This window comes from Sylvia atricapilla, chromosome 11 (genome assembly GCF_009819655.1).
Source record: "Sylvia atricapilla isolate bSylAtr1 chromosome 11, bSylAtr1.pri, whole genome shotgun sequence".
In the NCBI taxonomy this organism is placed as follows: domain Eukaryota; kingdom Metazoa; phylum Chordata; class Aves; order Passeriformes; family Sylviidae; genus Sylvia; species Sylvia atricapilla.
This window is the reverse complement of record NC_089150.1, coordinates 8,754,009-8,779,575: the sequence shown is the minus strand read 5'-3', so window position 1 is coordinate 8,779,575 and position 25,567 is coordinate 8,754,009. Positions and strand designations below refer to the sequence as shown.

The window sequence follows — 25,567 nt, the reverse complement described above, 5'->3', positions numbered from 1 at the left end:
TCCTCATTTACACAAATGAAATCTTCCATGGAGCTCAGCACTCATCTGCTCTGCAGCCCCCATGCAAAATGGTTGGCGCAGCGCCCGCTCATCACAGGCTACGGAATTAATTCAGAATATTCCATAATAAATAGGAAGCCATTGAGCACCAGGTTTGAAAATGCCTTGCAAATGTAACCAGAGCTGAGGTTTTTCTTTTACTGTTCCCCAGCAGCACCACCATTGTCTTCCTTCTATGCGAAATCACAGCTACTTGAAATGCTAAAGTGCAAAAGGACAACCATTTACGTTGGCCCATTTGCCAGCGTCTTTGACCATTCTGTCTGCTCACCTTACCTTCTCTGTCACTTCTTGCTCCCTGACCTTCATTTCCTGTTTATTCAGCCCTTGCTCAGGGTCTAAAAAGTGCAGACACCATCAAAATGGACTTTTCATTTACTCTGCACAGAAAAAGAAATAGTGTTACAATCTGTACCGTTTTTAAAAGGGCTAATGGAAGATATTGGGGGCCACACTGGTCATGGTAAGTCTGTGAATCAAATGGTTTTCAGGAGCAATAGTTAAATAGCATGACAGTAAAAACTGGAATCAAACATCAGTGATTTTGTATTTCTATTTACATTTCTGTTTAAATTTGACAAGCATGAGGATTTCAAGCCTCTGGGCTGCATGGCTCTGCAGTACAGAGCAGAGACAGACTTGGTGAAAATTATGAGAACTCATCCATTGTGCATTTTCATACTTGTCAGGTCAGGCTGTAACCCCCCAGGACAGACTACCACAGAGCAGCTGAGTTTGTTCTGAACAGGATCACACACTGCACCAGGCAGGCAAAGCTCTGCCAGGCTCTGGTTAGGACCTGCCTGTGACCTCCTCAAGCCCTCAGGTAGGTTCTGCACCTTATGGCCTCACTCAGCATGACTCTTATTTGGGGCATTTTGTTTTTCATCCTGAGTTTGGGGGACACAGAAAGCTCTGGTTGTTTGCTTCCCTGCAGTTCCAGAGGAGGATTATGGGTGCTCTTTTCACACAAATCTTACAGACTCATTTCTTCTCTCTTCCATCTGTTGTTTGACTTCTTTTCCTGTATTACGTGTTAGCAATCGACAACTAACCCATGGTGGGTTTCTTCCTGTGCAGGGTTCTGAACGCTCCATTTCTTGCCAAGAGATTGTTCCACGTGGGAGGCTCCCACTCGTTGTTTGTGGCTGGGAGCAGCTATTCATGCCAGTCTAACCCTAATGTGATTACTATCCCATGAGCAACTTCACATATTAATTGTTTTACAGAAGTGTCTTGTATCACTTAAAACTCCAGAAGCCTTGTCAAAAGCATTAAAAGAAGAGAGAAAAGAAAGATCTCAGGAAGCTTAATATTTCTTGTTATAGAACTCATCTGAAGAAAAAACAGCTTTCCAAGTTTGTCTTGGCTAGTCTGTAACAAAGTCTTGGTTTTGTATGAATTGCCACATTGCTAAAAGATCTAATTTTTCTGTGATAAAATAGCCTACGTACAATAACTGAATCAAAGAGCACAACAGGGAGTAAACACTTTATAATGTACCTAAACACAGTAGCTACCTGATTTTTCTGGCACTTTATTTCTATTTAGGCCAAGGGACAATTTAAAAAGATTCCTTCCCAAGTACACGATTCAGAAAAATGTGAGTTACAATTCAGAGCAATTTTTTTGAACCAGTGCTGTTTAGTTGTCTTAGCTGGAATTCAACCTTGATGATATCCAAAGGTCCAATAAAATTTTTCATGGAAGAATCCCATATTTGTAGAACATAACAAAATTGTCGAGCTTCAGCTCCAGGGCCACTGAGAACTGGAGAATGAGGTTGTTCTTCCTGGGGACTTTCTGGTGTCATGGGATGTGTTCCAAGCACTTTGTTACCTGAGAAATATCAAACATAACACATCATTACGTATAATAGCAGCTTTGATCTTTGTTAGTAAGACAAAATGTGAGGCTGTTTATTACTAACGACTTAGGTGCTCATTAGTGTGTTCTGACAGGAGTCACTGACAGCAACAGGCAAAAGGAAATGTTCAATGTTAAAACCCCACACAGCACACTGCAGCTGCCGTGCAACAGAGGAAGGAGAAAAGCCTTGCATACAACTGTTTTAAAATTATTTACCAGAGCAAGAAAGAGATTTATCTGATTTATTATTTGCTCTTTCAATAAACTGTGCTTGCAAATAATACCAGTGCCTGCCTTTCACATCATGCTTCTCATTCCTAACTCACAAAGCACCCTTGGACAGAGGTCAGGATCATTTTACAAAAAACAAACATGAAGTGAGGCCACCTCTCTGATGTCCCTGAGTAAGACAGCACAGTCCCCAGCTCTGTTGACTGCTCCTCATAGGAACAAAGGATTAGAAAGGGCATCTTGGGTCATCAAATCCAGCTTCTTACTCTTCAAATCTATTTTGCTATAATAACCTTATGCAAGACTCTTTGAGGCTCATGATCTCTTATATAAGCTCCTACAAATAATCTTTCTAGACTATCATCTCTTGTATATCCTCATCCATCCTGACCCTGTGGTGGGACTCTGCCTAATGCAAAGGAATTACACACCAGTGATTTGGGACCATCACCCTGAAAATGCCCCCAGCCTCACAAGCTGGAGAATGAATGGGGCATTTCTTGCCATGTCTGCTCCAATTCTATGCATCTCTTGGTTGGTCCATCCCAGTAAAAGACCTGTTATAGGTGCCATGACAGATGTGGAAGGTGTTCTTGAAGCAGGGAAATGCTGAGCTCCGACAGCTGTGGCAGCTGTGTGTGAAATCCCTGCACAAACTCACAGTTGCTACCACAGTGGTAGCTGGAGGCCTGCAGCAGCCCCAGGTGATGACACAAATGGGGCATTTGAGTTTATGCCCACAATACCTCTGCTTTTGTGTAAAGATTGACATCCTGGCAAACAACAGAGCCTCAAGTACGCTCAGTCCAACATATTTCCAACATCCATCACCCCCTTCCTTTCTCAAATAACTACTTACTGGAGGAGTTATTAATGCCTTTCTACCTACACAGCCTGGATACTGACACTCACACAAAGGCAGTGTTCAAGCTTTGAGGTCATGTTCGAGTTGCTGTTCGAATGTCTCTCTGGGCAGTTCTATTATGCAGCAGCTACAGCAACAGGATACCATGATAGAAACCTTTTCTAATAATTGAGCGTGAAATGGGCTTTTGGCTTGGTATCTTCAGTTTTGTACCTTCACTTCAGAACATGTTTAGAGCTGGCTTCAATACTGGGAAAATTATCTCAGCTTATTAAACACAAAGCTGTTACCCAAGTGTTGGACGGGGGCATGGCCCCGAACTCGCTCCCCAGGGCTGTGCGTGAGGCTCGGATCTTGCTGCTGCTGTGGCTGCAATTCCCCAACCACCCACTTCTTTGTTTGATTGTCTTTTCTCACTGAAACATATGTTTCCCATCCCCACGTCACTTTGAGCAACAGTTTCCATTGTAAGTCCCTCCTGACTGACAGTTCGATGGCAGCCTGTGAATCACTTGGCACGTATTTTGTGAGTCTGCTTCAAGGAGGGTCTGGCTGCTCCGTAAGAGCATCCTCTGGCAGCTTTGGGGGCAAGAGATTGGCACCATTTTAGCACAGGTTTGGGTGTAAAAATACCTAGTCAAAGTTGAGATCATCCTTATTTAAGCTCAGCATGGTCCTGCACCTCAGCTCTTTTACCCCAGGTCCAGTGACAAATGTCCATCATTTAAACTCGGCTTTCCCCATTTTCCTCTCATCCAATGTGACTCACAAAGCGCTGTGAATCAAGAACTGATCACACTGACAATATTTGATTTTGACACACAGCCCAGGTAGGAATTCAGGCTGCTGGATGTGCAGGTTAAGAGAACATTTGGCTGTCAGCTTCCTTCACCAACAGTAACACATTTGCTGCTTTGCATTTATGCTGTACAATCATGTCTGTGTCTCTGGCCCTGATGTTTCTCCTGTAGCCATAATTACAGGATCCAAGCAGTGCTGTATGGAATTCATGTACTGGACAGCTGAATTAAATGGCCACCTATAGGGAACTGAAAGTCCAGAGACTGAGGTGTATAACTTCCAGGACAGTACTACTTCCAGCCTCAAAACAGATCCCTGGAATGGGTGTGAGGGGGACATTATTGCTTCCCACATGAGGATGACATTTCATTTATAACACTAGCCGGCTCTCCTGTAGCTCTGTTTTCATAAGAAATAATCACATGCTTCAACCAGAAAAATCATCAACCTCAACTCTGAGGCTGCTGTGCACAGCACAGCCCATTTATTCAGGAAAGTCTTTTGCCCTGAGCTTTCTAGTCTGGGTGTCACTGCTGTACAGTCACTGCAGCACTTCTGGCTGTTTACACCTTCCCTTGAAGAGGTAATGTAATTCCCGTGTATAAACCTTCTCCCTGCTGCAGAGTTGGAGGGTCTGGATATTTTACACTTAAAAAATACCAGCAAGGGCCAGATTATGTTTGTTGGATTTGTGTTGATAATTAACACGCCTTGCACCCATTGAAATGACAAAAACATTACTTTATATGTCCTTACTGCAGAAAAAGAGACTTTTGGGTGGAAAAGCACAGACCCTATGATCTGATCCATCTTCTCTTTGCTATTTCCAACTACTTAAAGCATAATGTCACACTGAAATGCACACTTGTAGTGCTGCATTCTCTTCTGACAGATTGTTATGATGTTTTTCAAGGTGACCTTCATAAAACGTGTTTCTTTTGAAGCTTATACTTCATTCTCAGGTCATAATAGTTTCACACAGACAAGCAAACTGCCAGCTCCTGCTTTCTAATTAATGCTTCTTGGCGGCTTCTGAGTGGGGGATATAATTAATAGCACTCAAATCTGGAGTGCAGAGGAGTCTATAGCAGATTACTGGGATGTGTGTTTACTTTGGGATTACACACAAACAGCTCCTGGACCATGCCCTCTGGGAATTGCCCAGGCCCTGGCACCACCCTGACTCTAACTCAAGTGTAAACACTCCAAAGGTTGTCCTGCGTTATGAAGTGAGGCTCTAACACCACTGAGGATCTCTGCTTGCTGCACCCCTTTGTCCCTGCTCCTGTTTCCCATAACAGAGCGTGTTGTGTCTTTCCAAACTGCCTGGTGACTGTGCTTTGCCAACAGGCAGCACTGAGTGCAGAACAATCTGGCCATGCCCGTGGTGCCCACCCAGGGGACAGCCTGCCCTGTGGCCCACAGTGCAGCTACAGCATCTTCTGGGCAGACTGTGTCCTCACTGCATCCCAGATCCATTCTGTGCATCACAGACACAGCCATTACTGTGTGGGTTTATGCAGTTCAAAGTACCAGAAATGACAGGAGGCTTTTTCTTACAGTAAAACAAGCAAACATGGGCGTTGCAAGTCATTTTGTCATATTTGCCTAAGTTTAAGGAAAGTGATGGAATTGCTCTGGTGTTCACTCTCATGCATGCAGCATGGATTGTCACACTCCAGAGGTGCTGGAGCAAAATCAGATGCAAGTCAAATTGCCAGTTTAAATTCCCCCTGGCCAGCTGCTGCTATCAGTGGTAATTTCTGTGCTGAAGTCAATGGAACAGCATTTTTTCACACATGCCGAGATCTTGGTGCAGAACAGGCAGCTGTGAGGCAGGATGAGTGCTCTCAAAGAAAGAGTGGAGGGAAAAAAACCGTAAAATTTATACTCTCTGGAAAAGCTGAAGAGACTATATCATCCAGAGACATTGCCAGACTGCATACAAGGGGGACAACTGACATCAGAAATCCTCCAAGACTATGCAGGACACATTATTTTGAAGGGATTTTTACAAGAATTTGGCATGTTGCAGGACACATAATATTCAAGTGGTCAAGCAATTAAAAGCTATTGAATATTTGTAACTCGTAGCACTTGGCAACAGAATATCACTGTCAACTCCTTAATGCAAAGGGACATTTTGACATTGTACTTAAGACTGACTATTTTCTAATGGCATAAAAGTATTACTTCAGTTGCACACAAAATAGGAAAACTACTGAAACTTGTGCAGCCTGGTTCTTTCTTCAGAAATAACAACACAGAGTGAAGCTGTCTTTGAAGAGAAACATTTTTCACATACTATCTGAAGGTTAGTAAGCCTTTTAATCTTTAGCCTTTTTGCTGGCATGTGCAATTTAAAATGCACAAAACAGACTATAAAAACACCCAGCTATACATAGTTAGAAAATTCAAAAGGCGCATCTGAAAATAGGCTTGGAAGTTAGGGTGCTGCATCAAATCCTGCTCTTTGAGTAAAGGCTTTTTCCTGTGGATCCACCTCAAAAAGCAAGTTATCAAACACGGCTGACCAGAGGACAGACAACACAGAATGAGAAACAGCTCCCAAAGAGGTCCTAAAAAGGTCAAATCTTGGTGCTACTAATCAAGAGAGTGACTAACTGGGGAAATTCTGTATTAAATATCCTCCCCTCAGAAAGTTTTTCTTTCCTTTTGTTTCTCTCTTCCAGAGTCACATGAAGTTCTCCTGAACTTCAGCTCTGCAGACACAGTCTTTATGAGCAGAGCCTGCCCTTGCTGGGGCTGTTCAAGTGACAAGTCCTTCTGTTGAGGTGGGATGCCATGGGGACACCAGGGGAAGACCAGAAACACATGCAAAACACGAATTCACTCACTGATACTGCACACATAGATAAAATATTTAAGGATAAGCATTTTCTCAAGGGTGGAAACTTAGCAAGGCTAAATAGGTGCATTTCCTTAAGCAAGTGGGTGGATATTTTGGGTCATCTGGGGACTGATGTAGAAGCACTTCACTGTAGTTAGTCAGCCAGCCAAGAGGGATCAGCACCAGCAAATGAAGGAGGGGGAGAACCAAGAGCTTCTTGCCTTACTCGAGTATTTCTTAGGAAAAAGTTACTTGCAAGTCCTTCCTGATCAGATAGTCTCGAAATACAGGTAAAAGGTGCTACTGTACCTAGTCCAGTCATACAGGAGTTGTAGCAGGTGGTGAAGGACTCGTGATAAATGTAATGGTGCTTGAAAAGCCCTAAAACACAGCTTGGTCTGCCCAGGCTAACCTTGCTAAGCTGGGCTTCTTTAAACAAAACAATGAAGTACAAAAATAATGCATGAGGCCTTAAAAATTGCTTTATTGGCTGCAGAACACCCACATTCAGCTCTTTCTGACTTTCCCTATGCTGCATGAAAAAACCTCAAGTCAAGTGTCAGGTAAACCTACAAAAGGCAAAATAAATCCTTTGTAGGTGAAATACAAAAATAGCTTCAAAGAAGGATGCATATAACCTTGTTAATTTGCCAAAAGTTTTCAATCTTCATCGCTTTAGAAGCAAGGTTAAGGGAGTAGACAAAGGCTGAGAAATGCAGAAGGTGCTGAGATATACCTTTATCTCAGGTTCAGAGCTTTAAACTTCAGAAGCAAAATAATGTTGGGGAGAAGAGACTGACAGTGATGCCTAATGTTGGGAATCAAGGGTTGGAAGGGCTGCCTGTACTAGGCACTCTCATGATAATGATACCAGGAAGATTTAATTTACCAGTTTGTTCTAGGAAAGGTAATGACCTTAATATCATGGGAAATGTATCAAGAGGTCATTCATGCAGACACACACTGACTCATTTTCACAATAAATGGAAATAGATGTCCAGCCACATGAATTTGCTTGCAGGAAAGGATTTACACCATCTATCCGGTTTTGTGTTTAGTATCAGAAGAGATAAATAACATTTCATTGATATGTGGGGATTTAATTCCAACCCCTTTGAGAATGTCTAGGATAAAATGCATTTCCAATTCATTTCTGAAGGAACCCCAACTCAAAAAAGGAAAAAAAAAAAAAAAAACACCACAAAAAACACCAAAAAAAACCACAACAAAAAAACCAAAACAAAACCAAAAAGAACAACAACAAAAAATCCCACCAAAACAACAAACCTAAAAACCTACCAAATCAATAAAGGGAAACAATATCACACTGAAATAGGGATGTACCATTTTCCCCTAAGTACTATTCATTGGTTTCTGGGCCACAGATGAAGCACCACATAATGCCTCTGTTAGAGAAGAGTGCTTACACATGCATTACCAAGGATATTCTCCTCCTGGCTGAGTAATTCACTTTTGAGCAGCATATTTCTGAGAAGGTGAAAAGTGGGTGTCTAAATGCAACTCCAGCAGCCACTGCAAAAATGTGACTGTGTAGCCCAAACCCTGCTGCTCCAAGCCCTGGAGGTCTCAGCTGCTGGGGAGAAATTTCCTTCACAGATGGGAATTACATGTGTTACATGGCTTTTTCTCTGCCAGTCCACAGAAGGGTTGGCACAGCTGCTCTGGCTGGAGAAGACAAGAGCATGGTCACGATGCAAGAAAAAATGGAAGGGGAAGTTTGATGAGCTCCAAATGGAGTCATCCAAAATGCCATCCAAATGGCAGGGTGGCACAGGAGATGGGAGCTGCCACCTCAGTGTGCCTCCCATACAACGCGCAGCTTAGCTCAAGGTTTCTCAAGTTGGGCTGCAAGCAGTGAGTCACACAGAGGAGGGTTATTTCTGGGATTCTGGTTCTTCAGAGGAAAAACATGAAACAGTCAGAAATGACAGAGAAGTGAGAGTGCTGGATGATGGCAAACAGCATATGGGGAGCAGGGGAGAGGGAGCTTTTGGCATCCTTGCTGCAGTGTCACATCCCAGCCTAACTCACATTGATCTCTGGGGGCCAGTTCATTTCTGCTGGAAGAATCTGGCTCCTGGGACTCCAGGTACAAAATGAAAAGCTCTCAATTTCTAGAGTGCCAATGTTAGTGTTTGCCAAGTCTTTTTTCTTTTCTATCCCTCCCTGCAATTTTTTTTCTTCTTCTTTTAAGGCCAATGGAAAATTTAGCAAAACAAGCAGCTTTCTAGCAGGCTTAATTTTGGAAGTTGAACTGATCAAATCATTTAATACTTGACAGGTGAGGTTAGTATTTGCTTGCCCACTCTATAGTCTGAATTCTGATGCCATATTTTATGTGTAAGGGCATATGCATATGTGGTTGCACACAGACACACCAGTTTTAGCTCTGTGTACAGGTACCAGGGTTATTTTCTGTTCTAAAAACAGAGGGAGGGTATGTTCGGCTAAAGACTTCTCATAAGCAAAACCTGATGGTTCTCATTTCTAGATAGACCATTACTTTTGCTGTCTGGAAACAAAATGCTCTGGGATGGTGCTGATTTGTCCAAGAAGGAGCGTGTTATTTCAGCCACTGTTGGAGGGCTGTGTCCTTTTGGAAACTTTGGTTTCTTTTGTTTCATTCTAGATATTTGCCCTGTTGTCCTCAAGAAATCTCTGGAGGCTTGAGCAGTTTTGGGTGTTGCAGGAGTGACTCAATGTTCAAATCATTACCTCTAATTTTCCTGGAAATACTTCTTCAGAATCTCTGCTTCAGCTGCCATTTCTTCTTCTGTCCTCCACTTGTCAGGAGAATCATCTTTGTCGTGTCGCTGCAACTTTTTGAGGGAGAAAAGAAAAAAAAAGACAGTTTATTTTTCTTTTTTTCAGTTTTAATGTCAAATTTAGGGCAATCAATCTAACTATTCCACGTGTCTTCAGGATGGACGGACCTGGTGATGAAGAGAGGAAGGTGAAGCTTACTGGTTTAGCGTGCTGACAGTGGTGAAGTGGCTCTGCTGCATTCCCAAGGACAGCACCAGGTGCCAGGGTGGGTGACAGGCAGTGACAGGCTCAGCTCTTTGGGCTGATGGTCAGACACCTTGTGAGTCTTTGATGCAAAGCTGGCAGGTAAAACAACAGGAAAACACTCAGGTACTTTGAAGCACCCACCACACCAGTGGAGTGAGCTGGACACCTTGTCACTATTTCCTGTAAATTTTTCTTTCTGTCTTTTCCTTTGCCAATGGGACCACCTTTCCTGTCAAAGACCTATTGTGATAACAAGGCCCTGTTGCAACTGTTTTCCACCAGCAGTTAATATTTATTTTTTTAAATACCTTCTCTGCATGCAAGTTAATAATCCTTGCCTGCCATTATTGAAAGCAAGACACATCCCTGGTCTAGAAACAAAGCCTGGTATTTTAAGCATAATTATATTTCGTTGATTTCTTGGGGGGAAAAAAAGGATATGAAACATATAATTTTTGTGTCCGACTTGCACACTGTGCCCACAAAAATTTGCTCTATCCCATATGCAATAACTATTACATGATCTTGTCCCAGACATGACAATTTCTTCCTTTGCCACTTGAGAAGAAGGGAGAAGCTGATGGCTTTGCTGCCTTCCTGAAGAGGGGAGTTCCATATTAGGGTAAATACTGGCACTTGAGTGACTATTTGTGCACTTGTCCATTCAAAGAACGCCTGACACTTGTCAAGTGAAGGCAGCATTTACACCAGACAGCAGAAACATTTACTTAATGGATTAAGTATTGAGATTCCAGTGGTTCTCTAGGTTTAGAGCACAGCCCAGACTGCATTAACAGCACCAGTGCCTCTAAGGAACTTCATAATATCAACTTACTGTTAATGTCACAAAAAAAATTTGAAAACTAATGAATTTACACTTTTTATTGCAGGACAAATTTTAGTTTTAGGAGATGAAGTGGTGAAAAAACAAAGATGAAGCCATCACGAACCTGCCAAGCAAAGTGCATTTCTGTATATGGAATATTTAGCAATAAACTAGGATTGTTAGCATACCTCCAATTCACAAATACTTTTATTTGTGCTATGTTGCTCCTACTCTGAATTTTGCTGCCAGCTATAGTCCCATGTAGTTTTACACTCTGCAGCACAGATTTCCCCCTGCTCAGCAGATGAAGCTGCATTAGAAAGCCATTTCCTTTCGTGCCAATACAAGGCAGTAGCTGTAGGCAAATTAAAGTGTATTACTGTTCGACTCAGAGAAGACTGATCTTCATTGTTACATTAGCGCTAAGTATTTTATAAATCCATCTTGTAATAATGCCACAGAATTAGAGAGAAAGATTTAAAGGCCAGGGACAGGTACAGTGTACACACTATCAGGAAATGCCCCGTGTCCACGTGTCTGCTCTCACCTCTGCCCACACCCACAGCTTGTGTGGGTACCACAGCTGACCTGGAAATGAGTTTTTGGAAAGAGTGTCCATCATCCTCTGCTTTCTGTGGACTGGGAATGCTCACACTTCACAAGTGGCTGCACCAGGACAAGGCAAGTGGTGGGAAATCTGACTGAGGTATGAGATGTTTTCTGAAGAAAAGCAGTGTTTTGCTCATTCAACCTAACATTGGTAGGAGGTACAGCAGGCAAAAGCTGGGAGGCAAGGGAGAGCTGCTAAAGATCTCCTTGGTTTACCCAGAAGAATTGCTTTCAGTGATTATTTGGCCGCTGTTCTCCCTTGCTATCTTTTCTCTGCACAATCCAGGTGAGAGCTGGCTCCATGTGGAGACTGGTAAAGTGGGGGTGTGACTGGTAGGTGGGGATATTTTTTTCCTGTTCAAAAAACCTGAAGTGAGTTGTAATAAGGAAGATTAACCTGCAATGGCTGTTGTTGTTGTCTAAATTAAAGCTGTGCAGTTACAGACCACAGTGACTTCTCAAAGCTGGCAAAGGCGAGGGTTTCTTCTGCTACATAACAGCTAACCTTTAAAAATAATCAATCTTTGACTTGAGGTTAAAACAGATGTATGGAGAGCAGCAATGGATCCTGAAACTTGCCAGGAAGCCCAGCAGCCCTGGCTGCCAGTGCACAGCCCCAGGACACAGAGCAGCCCCAGCCTGGACGGGAGCTCAGCGCAGGCATCTGGAAGGTGCCTCCACATTTTGTGGGCAAACTGAGAATGTCAAACAGCCGGAGGTGTTAAACCACTGCCACAGCCAAGGTATTCATTGTTCAACTGACTTAGAGATGAGTATTATTTCAGTATAAAAGTGCTACATCTACCCCCAAGTAGCATCCCAGGACTAATCTGTGCTCAGAGCTCTTACCGTGCCAGTCATTTCTGAGGTGCAATCTGCAGTTATCACCCCAGTGCCACTTAGTTTGTGATATTACCAAACTAAAACTGGAGATTGAGAAAAGCACCTCTAGTGGCTACCTACATCTGACACCAGCATCCTGCAGCTCCAGTACAAGCCAAACCATAGAGACAGACACTTGGATGCAAAATAGTTAAATTATGGGTAACCTTGCTAGATGAGAAGTCCAGAGGAGGCCAAGACGTTGATAAGAGGACAGGAGCACCTTCTCTGTGAACACAGGCTGAGAAAATGGGGGCTGTTCAGCCTGGAGAAGAAGAGGTTGCATGGAGATCTCACAGCACCTTTCAGTATCTGAAGGAGGCCCACAGGGAAAGGAGAGGGACTCTTCATTGGAATTGTAGTGATAGGACAAGGAGCAATGGGTACAAATTGGAATAGGGGAAATATAGGTTGGATATTAGGAAGAACATTTTTACTGTGAGAGTGGTGAGATGCTGGCACAAGTTGTCCAGGGAAGTTGTGGATAGTCCAGCCCTGGAAGTGTTCAAAACCACACTGGATAAGGCCTTGAGCAACCTGGTCTAGTGGGAAGTGCCCCTGTCCATGGCAGAGGCAGTTTGGGACTAGATGACCTAGGTGTTCCAACCCCACAACATTCCAGGGTGTTCTGATGCTAAACATTTTGCAGGTTCAAGATCAACAGCACAGACGACAAAATAAAGGTTGTCCATTCCAACTCTAGCTCAGGGATTGCACATACTACAAATCCATGGAAGCTGAAAAGCACAATGCAGGTCCACTTGTGCACCTTCCTGGTTCTTCAAACCCCCTGGATCTGCTAGGGATCCCTAATGGTGACAAGGTAATGTGATCATGGATGGGTTTGTTCTTACCTGGTTATTCAATGTGTTCTTATGTAAGGTACATTTCAGCCAGGTTCAGTTCTCCCTGTGAGGGCCTCTGTGAGCTAAAGCTACTTTATGCAAAATTTTTTGGTTTGTTTTAATTGAGAGGTTAAGAGAGTCTCTGTAGTATTTTGGCTAAGTTGTAAAGCTACTTTCAGGGGAGAAGAACACAGATATTTCAGTTATAAATGGTACTGATTTAGAATTCAGGTGGGGAACAAACATAACAGCTGATACTTGTTTCTTAGGGACTTCTATGCCTTGGAGTGTGTTCACATTCACACACACATCCAAGTCCCAGCTGTGAATCTTTGCAAACATCTGACTTGTACTGAAAGTTTGGATTAAACTGAGGCAGCAACGCTTTCTTGCACCTCAAGAACACTCCGAAGTTCTGCTCAAACTAAAGGGGAAGAAAAAGTGCCTGTATTTGCCAGATATCCATCCATTAAAAAATTGTGATTTATCCATTTTTCCTACCCCTGTAAGACAGTAAAAGCTGGATAAGTTGAGCTGGCATCCTCACTCAGATATATCCAAACACAGACTAGCTTGAGGTTTGTGATACTTTCTGTACAACAATTCTACTTCTGCAAACTCAGTGCACACCAAGGCAAGGTGAGTCTACAAATGCTTTTCTGTAGGGCTCCAAATCAGTTACCATTTCAAAGCAGCTGATAAGTGGCCTGTTTCATAAGAGGAACGTGATGCAAAAGCATTGCAGCAGGTTGACAAAATGCTTTACTGCAAAACTCAGAAAGCCCCAAAATCTCTGAAATCAACCCTTTGTTTGTAGACACTCACTACAGGAGTGTCTCTGAATCCTGAGCATCAACAGGAAGGTGAGCACCCCCTCAGCATAGCTTGGACAACTCCAAAAGGAGAGAACAGGATAAGAGAGCATGAGCAGCTCTTTTAGACAATCTCTATTATGCTAAATTTTTCTTTTAATATTCTGAACAAGCACGGAGACACACATTAGTCAGTTCTCTAATCGCAGTTGCCCAGCAAATTACACACAGTATCTGCTCAACATTCTTCAAGCACCAAGACTCATGTTTATAACTCTGAACATCTTCTTGCCTTGCAGTACAAATAAATGCACTATTTCTGAGATATGCCCTTCTTCAAGCAGATCATTACTGATGTCTGACTTCTTGGGCTTCCTGATAAATTATCCTCTTCTTTCACCTCAAGCAGAAAATGCTCTTCCACCGATAATCTATGACTGTCAGTCTTGATTACATGTAAACAGTGGAGCACTTTGAATATTTCTGCTTGTGAAAAGTGTTCATTTTCTCATTCATGTCTCCCACGGTGAGATGCTGGCAGACCTGACAGCTGTGCTTTATGTTATTTTATTAAAGTTTCTAGTGCTGCAGAATGGTCTGTGTTTTTATCACTGCAATTCTTAAGGGAAACACAATATTGTTTTATAGTACATTCACATTGGGGGACCTCTCCTTCTTGCCCTTTTTGGAGGAGCCCAGAATTCTCAGCACAGCAGAATGTAGGGGACTGGGTCTGTGACTGGCTGTTGCTTGAAGCGATATGCACATTATTTTTTTTTTTTCCTACTTATGCCATAACAGCATCAGAAAAGCGACCTGTGTAAATACAGAGCACTAGCCAAAATTATCAGGAAAAAGCTTTTATGGTAGTTAGAACTATTCTCACTCCCCATGAATATTTATAGTTGATAGTTAGGAGTTTATAACCTCCAATGCATTTAACTAAAAGAAAAATTATAGTGATGGAGAGTAATTACACAAAACTGCAGCAACATAACAAAACTCAGCTGCTTCAGCAATTATAAAATATAGTATTATCAAAACCAGCAGCTAATAAAAAAAAAAAATGCATTTTTTGCCAGTGGCTTGAATCAGAGATTAGGCAATTAGGCATTATCCAGCTGCTGGTGTTCATTATTACCAACACACCTTGGGATATCCAGGCATCTTTTCTATACTTAAATCTTACACTGTGCTGAAATATTCAGTGATATCTCAACATCAGATTAACACATGAACCATAAGAAGGCTGAAAATCTGATTTCTTCTCATCAGTAGCAACCCTTTTCCAGAGGTTGGAGACAAACTTGATCCCAGGGTTGCTGCACCTTGGTTCCCGTGACTCCCCCATAGCAGCAGAGTGGTGTGACCAATACACTCCAAGCACACCCCTGCTCCTCTTCCTGTACTGCAGCTGTGGTGGAGCATCTTCCCCATGGGAGAAAAACTCCAGGGCTGAGCTGGCTGCAGCTCCTCAGCCCTTTGGTGTGACACTGGGAGCCTCCTGGTCCTGGTGATGACTTCCAGCCATCTAAGCCTCCTCTGGTACTGCTTTTACAACTTAACTCCTGAATTGTTTCCTTTGCCCTGGTCCCCCTGGCCCTGACCTCCTTGCTTTCTTTCCCCCAGTGCTTTCTTTCCTTTCACTTCTCTTTGTATTTCACTTATAACCTCAGAGTAAGACTTCATTTCCACCCCACCGCACAGTGTGATTAAATGCAGCATTTACTGCTATTATCTGTACCTCCTGCTATGCTCCAGCCTTTCCTCACTCTCTGTTGTCTTGCTGAAAGGAGTGTGAGCTTTTTGGTAGGTGCCTTCCTCTGCCAGCCTGAGCCTCCTGCCTCCATCCCATTTGCCTTCAGTTGTGGCTCAAGTCTCGGCTTCACTTGCGATGTAAAATGAAAGAATAATGGATGAAACACAGAGGTTTCATGGAGCAGCTTCTCAGGGATGCTGGAATCACGTGGCCTTACACATCCTGTTCTGACTACTTGGGAAAAATCACTGGGAGGAAATAATTTCAGCAGCTCCCAGCCCTGGGCTTGGCTCCCAGCTGAGCCTTGCCCCTGTTCTGCTCTGGGCCCAGGAAAGCAAAAGCAAGGCAGAGAACAAGCCCAGCAGGCTCCTCCTTGAGCTCACAAACAACCCACCAGACTCTGTGATAATGCAGTGCTGGAGGCCCCTCTGCCCCACCAGCTGCTGGGGGATCAGGACCCCTTTCCAAGCGCCTTTTCCACTGCTCCCCCTCACAGCCCTCACAGCTCAGGCAGTTCAGTGCTTTCTGCATCTCTGGGCCTGTCTCCATGTTTAATTACAGCTACAAAACTGCTGTAATTTAATTGCTCTAATTTACAGTGAACACTGCAGAAAAACCCCCACATCCTATAATTTTCTCATCTGCTGACTTTGCTTATGATTCTATATCATACAGATATCTGTGTTTGCATGAATCAGAAATCCCTGATTTCGGGGTGGGTTTTACTTGCTGCATTAAATCTGAATTATTTAAGGAGATGGGAAAAAAGCCTAAATTATCTGCATTTTATATGAGACAGTTTTTTAAGTATCTACTGGAAAATCCTTCTCCAATTGTTTTACTGCTTCTGCATGAAATATGCTGCTACCCCACAGCTGCTGATATTGCTGCAAAGCATATATTCCATTGGAAACCTCAGTTTATCAAAGCTGTGTTTTGGAGAGTGGTGGTTCTTTCCCCTCCTGTCGACTCTTTGTCATAGTGACTGCAAATATTTTTTCAGTTTTATTGTTGTGCTTTGGGTAAAGACTTGAACCTCACACTTCACGTGGACATATGAATAACTGCACCCTATTTAGCACTTAGATGAAGAGAACTTTGTGAAAACATATAAAGATTAAGTAAAACCCTTAAGCATATGTGTTAGAGTGCTTTGCTAAAATAAACTCTGCAAACCCTATTCTAACAATTCTGATAAGAAAAAAGGAATAAAAAAAAGTAAACTTAAGAAATTTGCTTTTGAAAATATAAAAGACAAGTAAGCCCACAAGCAGAATGACAGTTGCATAGAAAACACGTTTGCTATTCGGTGAAAAATGTAGATTGCACTCTGAAGAGCTCAGATCTTGACAGACTTCCAGTTTGGCTCCAATTGAGATAAAATTCTTGGAAAGTGAGCACATTATAGAGAAAATACTTGAAGGAATATCCACTGGGGTAAGAAGTCCTGCCAAAGACTTGGGGAACTGCTATTTACAACCTGATTTGAATCCAGGCAAGGATCTATAAAAGTGTTTAGATACATTTTCACCATGCCCATCTATCCTCCTAGTTAGCAGATAATGTTAGAAACACCTCTGTAGTCTTCCTAACCTGGGAAGAGAAGGTGGATTTTGTGGGGAGCTTCCTAATGGCCTTGGCTACAGAGTGCTGTCTACACGGGAGAAATGTGTCACACAGAGACCTGGTTAAGAAATGGCCATGGCATCAGTGTGATAATGTTGGAGGAAACCTTATCCTGCGTGCACAGCCTGCCATGCAACATTACTCATTTGGAAAAAGGCTATTTTTAATCAAGGAAAAGCACTTTAATCAAGGATAGAGTCAGTGATTCAAAAATTTCATGCAGGTGCATGTATTACTTGACTGAAAGCCTCTTCCCAAGAGGTCAGAGCTGCAGAGAGATGTGCATGTCCCACTCCAAGAGCAGAGATAACCTCGAGGTGCCTGTAGCAGGGTGATGTATTTTGGCTCCCGCTGCAGAGAGTTTCAAAGTCACAACTTCCCTCTGTAATCTTCTTAACTTTAGACAAATATTTGCCACACTCTCAGTAAGATTCATGACATGCCAAGGAAAACACGTGTGTGTTAAGGAGGTTGATTTGGTTTATTTGCTTTCTTTGTCTTTTTCTGACAGCACAAAGGACATCAGCTGCAGGTCCTGTGGCACTGGCACAGAGCCAGCTCACCACACAGGAATAGGAGCGTGTCCTCATCTCCAGGGGGAAGTCCCACCTCTTTCACCACATCTCTGGGATGTGCAGGAACAGCCCACAGTGGTCAGAGTGTATTTCTTCTTCTCTGGGGAATGAGCTTATTCCTATTAAAAAATTTCCTCACCCTCAGCAATGCTTTCGAAATGAAGACGAAAACATTCCACCAATGTGTTCTGAAGTAACTCATACTCTGAGTCACTCCCTCCACTGACTGTAGGAGGATTTCAAGGAGACTTCAGCGTCTGAAATGACACATACCACATATCTGAACTGTGGGGGCTTCAAAGCCAGATTCTGTGAATGCTACTCAGGGGACCCCTCACCCACCAACTGACCTTCCCAGGATGATCCTGTCTGCTCTGCTTTCCCCAGGACATCCCTTTTCCCCCAGGAATCCCTCAAATACTTCTTTAGCTTTCAGCCTTGCACATGTAAGGCTACCTCAACACCGAGATTGCCTCCCTGGGATTTAGGCAGCCAATACCCTCTAGTAAGTAGGTAGTAAAAGAGGTTGAGAAATAAATTGCTCTCATTTAACATTCACTCAAAAAAATATGGCTGCATTTATTATGCAGCATATTGTTTTATATACTGTTTTGTTATAATAAGTCATGTTTAAAATGTCATGACATTTAAATCAACAGCAGTAAGAGGGAAATGCTGAAAAGGAGCAAGATGATCAAAAAGCATCTGAAAAATCCTGGTGAGATATTATGGGCCAAACACTCTCATTACAGTAAAAACGGTCACAAAAGAGCTTAAAACTCATCAGTGAGAAAGATGAAGAGAAACTGAAGAGAAACCCTGCCTGCCCAGGTCTCTGTGTCCTTGTGGTGTCCCCAGGTCTGTGACAGCTGGGTGGTGGCAGCTGGCTGTGGCCAAGGGACTTGGGCACCTGCTGCTAAGTCCTCCTGGTGCTCTGCATCCTCTTGCAGGTTCACCCTCTCTCTGTGCTGCCCTTTGGCACAGAGCCCCTGCAGTGCCCTGGGAAGCTCCACTGCACACACACCCTTGGAACTCGTTAATGCCACTTGGCTCAGTGAGGAGCTGGGCTTCAATGTCTGGGCTGCCATATAAATGAACTTTAATATAAAAGACTACTTTAATGTGGCTTCATAGCCTTTGAGGAGGCACAGAGCCTACCACAACTACTGCTGATGAGCCACATGAATAATGGCAGATTTTCACCAGAAGGACTTTTAATGTTAAAAAAGAAAAGAGTGTGGATCAAAGGAGCTACTCTGCTCCTGCAGATTCCCTGCTCCTCTTTTCCATCAGGTCTGGACTCGTATGCCAGCATCCCTCACTGCTGCCTCCATGCTTCCTCACCCCCTCCAAGGGAAAAAACAACAACAACTGCAACAACAAAACAGATGGAAATGCAACGAAACATTAAACCCGAGCCCAACACCTGAGCTGCACCATGAATATTTCACTGAGGCATGGGGTAGAAAAGACAACAAAATGACCTTTTCTACCATCTTAAGTTACTGTCTAACCTTGCAATTGCTACAGACACATTGAAGAAACATAAGAGAGAAACAAAGACTAAAAGAAGTTGTGTATATTTTTAAAAACTACTATGTCAATGTTCCCATTACAACCTGCCAATATGAATGACATTTACTTTTGCTCTGAGAAATGAAAGAAACTCTAAAAGACAGCCTGCATTAAGAATCTATTGATATTCCACTGACCTAATGGAATAAGAACCAAACGAATTTTATCAAGGGCAAATGCCCCAGAGTCTGTAAATTCATGTCCTAAAGCAGTAAAAGGGAAGAAAATCTTCAATATCTAGAACAGTTCTTAAGCCCAGTGGAGGCTCACACGTCTCAGTGATCCAGTGGCAGTGGATGGTACCAGACCCATATAGGGCAGCAGAAGAGGGTACTTCAGATGGTGAATCACCTCTTCCAGGTTTTCCAGCCCATCAATATTGCTGTAAAAGTTATGCAGGTAGTTTTCTTATTAAGGGACATCAGAAGAGGTCTTGCCCATATCACTTTTTTTCTCTATTGTACAGAAGTCACAATGATATATTACCCCTAGCAAATATGGTCCTAGATTCTGTTTGGCATGGAGGGATGGATGGATGGATGGATGGATGGATGGATGGATGGATGGATGGATGGATGGATGGATGGATGTGTAAGAGGGAAAGTGAAGAACAGTTTGGTGTTATTCAAGCAGACTCCTTCACCCCTCAGGTGAGCCTCTGAACTTATACATGAAATCAAATGATAAAAAAAAGTCACGAATAAGGGGCTCAATACAGGAACCCTTATTTACTCAGCAGAACTCAGACTGGGATAACAGTGACTTTTCAGGGGGTGGAGGGACACAGGCTGCCTTCACTTCGAGGAGGAGGAATCTTTTTATTCCTCTTCCAAGCTGCAGTGTTGGCCTTCTGTTGAAATCCTTCTTCTGGGGAACAAGTTGTACCCATGAAATGCCCAAGAAAAATAAGAATGGCATAATAGCCATGGAATAGAATATTCTGAAATTAACCTAAATGAAGGGACTGCGAATTTGGGAAAAATTAATTTTATCTGGATAAACTAGCAGTTAATTAGGGCTGGTAGCTTCTACTAGTAGAAAGGTGTTTTTGCTGAAAATATATTGAAAATATTATTAAACTGCCTAGGAAAAAACAGTTGCTATTGCCCATGCTAAAACCTCCCAGACATCCCATGTTTCTTTATAGAAATCATAAACTGATAGCATTTGTATAACAATTATTATTTAATATGTAGACTTCAGTACCATTGCTTTTGGGCAGAATTAATATTAAAACCTTTGAGCACAGATATTTTAGAGGTACTCATCTGAAAAGTCACAGGAACTTTTTCAGTCTGCAATATTTTTGCAAGTTCCGTTCTGGTGATGATACCCTGGCAGTAGATCACCACCTTCTCTTTGCATAATCCACAGGATACGCTCCAGAGCTGCAGAAAATCCCACACTGCTTGTGGGGAGAAGCACATGACCATGCAGGATGGAGGAAAGGTAGAAAGACAACCTAAAGCAACCCAAACACTCCCAATTTTCAAAGACAAAAAGTAATTTTGTATGCTTTCAGCTCAATCAGTTTGTTCATGCCTTAGGAAACAATGAGATCAACGGAAATGAAAGCAATTTCCAGCAGATATGAATAAAACACGTGGCTCTGTTGAGAAGAACTTGTAAGCTATTCCAGAAGCGCAGTCAAAACCTTGTGGATTAAATGCTGTGAGAATGGATCATGCATGGACTTGCTTCATCTGAATTTACTAGACTAGGAATTTGCAGGTTTCTCACTCCTCCTTCAAGAGGGAGTTGATTGGGGAATCAGTTGTACAGTCACACACTTTGTGAAGAACTTGCAAAACAATTTTATTTATTTAGACACATTGTGAAGTTGCAGTCAGAACTTCCTTCACAGGTCTGTTGTTACATTTCTCTCCTTTCTTTAAGTCTTTTTTCTTTAAACTATCCTCTTCTTCAAGCAAAACTTTCTTCTTCGAGCAAAAGTTAAAAAACCTCAACAGGTTCTCAGTGTGTTTCAGGGTTTTCCTGTGCACATACTGTGAGTTACAAAGGCACACGAGCTCTCCCCATTCATCCTGACCCATAATCATTATTAAACTTAATTGCAGAAGACACTGTCTTCACAGCTTTATTTCTCATACGACATCTTGTGAATTGCTTTTAAGAAAAGCCATTTACACAACTTCTATATATATGTAAACTAGTACTCCAATGTCACATTCTTGTTTGCACATTCCCTTGTATTCATGTCAGCTAGCCCTAATGAAAAAGCAAGTGGCCCTTCATGTATTTCAGTTAGGAAACAGTAGCATGGATTTTCATAAAACAAAAGTTTGACTGATACTATGCAAAATCTGTTCCACTGAAAAATTGGCATCTTGCCCATCATCTTCCACAAAGTTCAGTATCTTTGTCGGTGCTCATCTACTTGACTTCTTAATTGTCTGTGCTCACTGGCTGTATCAAATGGAGTTTTCTTTTTGCTTTTCCTCACTGCATATTACATCTTTTAATCTGTATATATAATTACTTACCACAATCTGCCATGCCAGATTTTCTAAGCATTAGTCTAATTAACTTAAGCTTGATAATTATGTTTCAGATATTATAACAGTACACACAGAACTTGCAGATTATGCTGTTGGTTTAGCTGTTTCTGATAACACTTTACTTCTATTCTTACTTTTTCCTTTTGCTTTTTCTCTTTCTGTACTGGGTGGGAGCACAAGCAGAAAGAGGGACTGTTTTCCTCTTTAAATTACTACAGGGTTCTCCAAAAGCAAAACCTGTCTGTTTTAAATAGGAAGCCATCAAAAGTAAGTCAACACAAATGAGAATAGATCCATAATGCAAGGACTTCCTCTTTTTATAAGAATAAAAGATAAATATGTCACTAAAGAAAGAACCTTGGGCTTCTGATAGCGGAAATTGTAAAGGATTCTAGCACAAACCTACAGCATTTATGGGCTAATTATGAAAGTACTCAGACTTTCCACAGGTCTCCAGCCTGAGCCATTCTAATTATCCGCCTGTTGGCGACAGCCTGTCGCCAGGGAGGCAATAAATAAGAGATAACATGCATGGGACCTGGCACAGAGAGATCATCCTTCACAGAGCAGTGCAGCCCATCTGGGCAAATGAAATATGCGAGCCTGAGACCCCAGGTAAGAGTAAATAGATGCAAAGGACACTTATGTCACAGTCATAAATAAAGGAAAGAAAAAAGAAAATCTGTGACAGGCTATGGGTTTGTATTTGGCTTTCTGGTGTAAATCAGCGTTTCTCTTCATTCCAGACAACTCACCTTGGTGTTCTGCTCTTACTGTGGAGAATGTATCCTGCATTATTTGATTTGTCTCACTCCAGGATGAGGGCATGGACACTGTGTCCCACCACACTGAACAGCCTCTGCCCAGTGGGACAGAGCCAGGAAGAGCAGACCTCCTCCCCCTGCTTCCAGAGACCATGGATCTGTCCTGTTGACTGGAGTCCAGGTCCTGTTTGGTCCCAAAGGCACCCAGAACACATTTGGGTTCTTGGGCTGCAAACCCACTCGTGTCCATGCCAAGAGACTATTTGTTGGAATTTTGGGTGCAGTGGTGCATAAGTGCTGTCAAGCCCACACAGAGAACCACACCAAAGGGATTGCATTTGCTCTGGAGGTATTGGTGAGGATTTAATCAGCTGTGAAACACTGGAAGACTGCTCAGCTGCCCCTGTGTTTTAACAGACTTCATGGACGGAGACAGGACAGGCAGCTCTTGCTGAAGTTTCCCTCATTCAAGACCTTATTTTCAGATGATTGAAGGGCTGTCACCCTTGACAGAAAATATTATCAGCAGTCAAGGAAGTAATCAGGGTGGCAAGTACATAAATAAGCATAGCATAAATCTGAATATTGGTAATTAGCATTTGATTCAATCAGATTAAAAGCGTTAGTCCAGTGTAGCAGCGATTCTGTATAGAAAACTATTTAACATTCCAATTATCTCTAATGAATTAACCTCAAAGTGTGGCTGAGGTGCAACACCCTAAGAATCCCTTTGCTCATCTACAGTCCACTTGCAACTAATTTCACTTCACAAGCCTACCTCAATTAACATTTTTCTGTATTTCACACATCAGTAACTGCAGTACTGAAATACGCACTCCTTTCCCAAATTTAATAGCTGAGATACTTTCATTTTTCTTGATTCTACAAATGAAGGAAAATAATTTCCTGCTACTATCTCAAACCAATTAAAATTCTTTTAATATTGGCTTTGCATCTCTTCAATACATATATGAACCAAAAAGTCCTACATTTTTCACATAATAATTACTTGGAATTGATCTGCTATGCAGCACTCCAAAGACAAAGGGATTTGCAATTAGCAAATTTTAAAGTTTAGTTCACATTTTTCATCTCTAGAGTTTTTAAAGAATGCTTTTTGGTTGAAGGTTTAATATTAGGAAAGAAAACTCAATCGGTACAACTAAATTATTTTTAATTTAAAAAGACAAAAAATGGAAAAAGTACAGATTTATCAATATGTCTGGAAGGAGAACACACTGCCTTTAAGGCCACTGTGGAACTGCAATTACATAAAAAGCTATTGCAAAATTAAGAAAACTTTTGTATAGTACACCTTGTTCATGGTGTGGCACTGGTAGAAGGACAGATCTTTAACAGAGATCTCACAGAGTTATCAAATGCCCAAGATGGGGAAGCCACTGACCAGTCACAGCAGCAGGGCGGCTGCTGGGCCTCAAGGCTCTTTCCTTTTACTTGCCTTGTTGTTCCTGGTGAATTTTATAAAAAGACAACATCATTTAATATCATTCTCCCTTTAATGGGGAAACATGGTGAGGAAGCTCTTGCTCTGCATCACGGTTGTGGTAAAAGGAGCAGCATTTGTGAACAGATTATAAATCTGACGTTATTTTCCGTTTCACTCCATGTTTGCAGCATTATTTTAGAATTAAGAAAAATGAACACACATGTAGGATAGCAGCATCCACGCAGCAATATGGCATAGCTGTTATTCCTCTTACAGGCATCCAATTTAATTTTATCATCAAATACCGCACAGCACCAATTCCTATGTTCTGTTCTGTACTGATTTTAACCTCAGTATAGAGCTAAGCATTTTGTGCTGGGCATATAATCTAGAGCTCACTGTGAAGAGGAGCACTGCCAGCAGAGAGACATGTGGGGATACAGTTCGTGGCTCCTTCTCATATCAGGACTTGCATTTTCCTTCTCCAGCTGAAGCACCCCCATGATGCCACAGAGCTTCACTGCTATTCCTTCTCGGAGCTGCTGAGCACTGCTATAATTAAGTTATGCTGATAGGACACAGGCATAATATAGCCTGCCCATATAGATACATGGAGTTTGTTTTGTGTATTAATTTTTATAATAAATAGGGCCATGCATGGCCTATTTGGTTACGTGAGCAAATCCGTGCCCTGAAAGATGATGTTCTCATTAAGAGAAGCTGCAAGTCCAAATCTTATCTGAAGTGCTGTTTACTTTGCTGGCAGAACAGCCAGCACGCTGCAGAGCCTATATCTTTCACTATGCCAGTCAAAATGAGAGCATTCCACAATAAAACCTGAAAGCTTAAAAAAAACCCCAAAAACCAGCCAGTAAGAGGAGAACATATATTAAAAATCAATAACTTCTTAATTTAGCTAACATTATACACTAACATTTTTAGATGAAGTAAGTTTTTATCTTATGACATTACCACACAATACCATTTTTCTATGGTATTTTATCTACTCTCAGAGAATACTGAATATTGTAACATTTTGCCCTTACCTGAATTTTTACTAGTCCTTGGTTTTTATCACATACAACACTTTGGAAAGTCTAAATAGTAGTTAAAAATAAACTCTCTGCCAGCATTCTATTTCCACTTCTTCCATTTATAACCAACACCACACTACATTTATGCATGAATCTGTTCTTATGTCAAAACCTGTTTCAAGCCTGATTTTACTCATATTCTTTGTCAAGTGTCTCTGGGCTCCTGGAGTGGCTCTGATCCCCTCAGTCAAAGAGAATCCTCCTCCCTCTGGGAAAAATTCTTTACATGAAGTGGGCACTTTTATCCCTGAGCAAGTTCAGGACCAAACCTGTGTGTGGTGCTCCACCCCTGCAAATGCACCCTCCAGACTCCTTCCCACACTTTCTCCCGGCTTTGGTGCCCAGCCGGGGCCATCCTGCTTCCAGGAGAGCACTGGTAGGACTCAGCTGCCTTAGGGCCAGAGAGAGCCCACAGGGTGGCAATTCACTGCCTCCTATCACAGCTTTCTGGCACTAGCTGAGCTGGTAATTTCATATTTATTTCCTTAAAAGTTTGCTGCAGATGACAGTGCCCAGCATCTGGA

At 42.2% G+C, this 25,567-nt stretch overlaps 1 protein-coding gene across 2 annotated transcripts in view; it reads right to left on the bottom strand.

Annotated features, from left to right (window-relative positions):
- Nucleotides 1–1,358: 1,358 nt before the first annotated feature.
- Nucleotides 1,359–25,567, bottom strand: part of FHIT (fragile histidine triad diadenosine triphosphatase) — a 402,269-nt gene continuing 378,060 nt past the window's right edge. The window contains exons 5-6 of one of the 2 annotated variants that reach the window (XM_066326516.1): nucleotides 9,414–9,517; nucleotides 1,359–1,899 (exon numbers count right to left, since the gene is read on the bottom strand). In XM_066326516.1, coding sequence (XP_066182613.1) covers nucleotides 9,416–9,517 — 102 coding nt within the window. In that variant the 3' untranslated portion in view covers nucleotides 1,359–1,899; nucleotides 9,414–9,415. The remainder of the gene's footprint in view (nucleotides 1,900–9,413; nucleotides 9,518–25,567) is intronic. The other variant, XM_066326517.1, reaches the window with a different exon arrangement.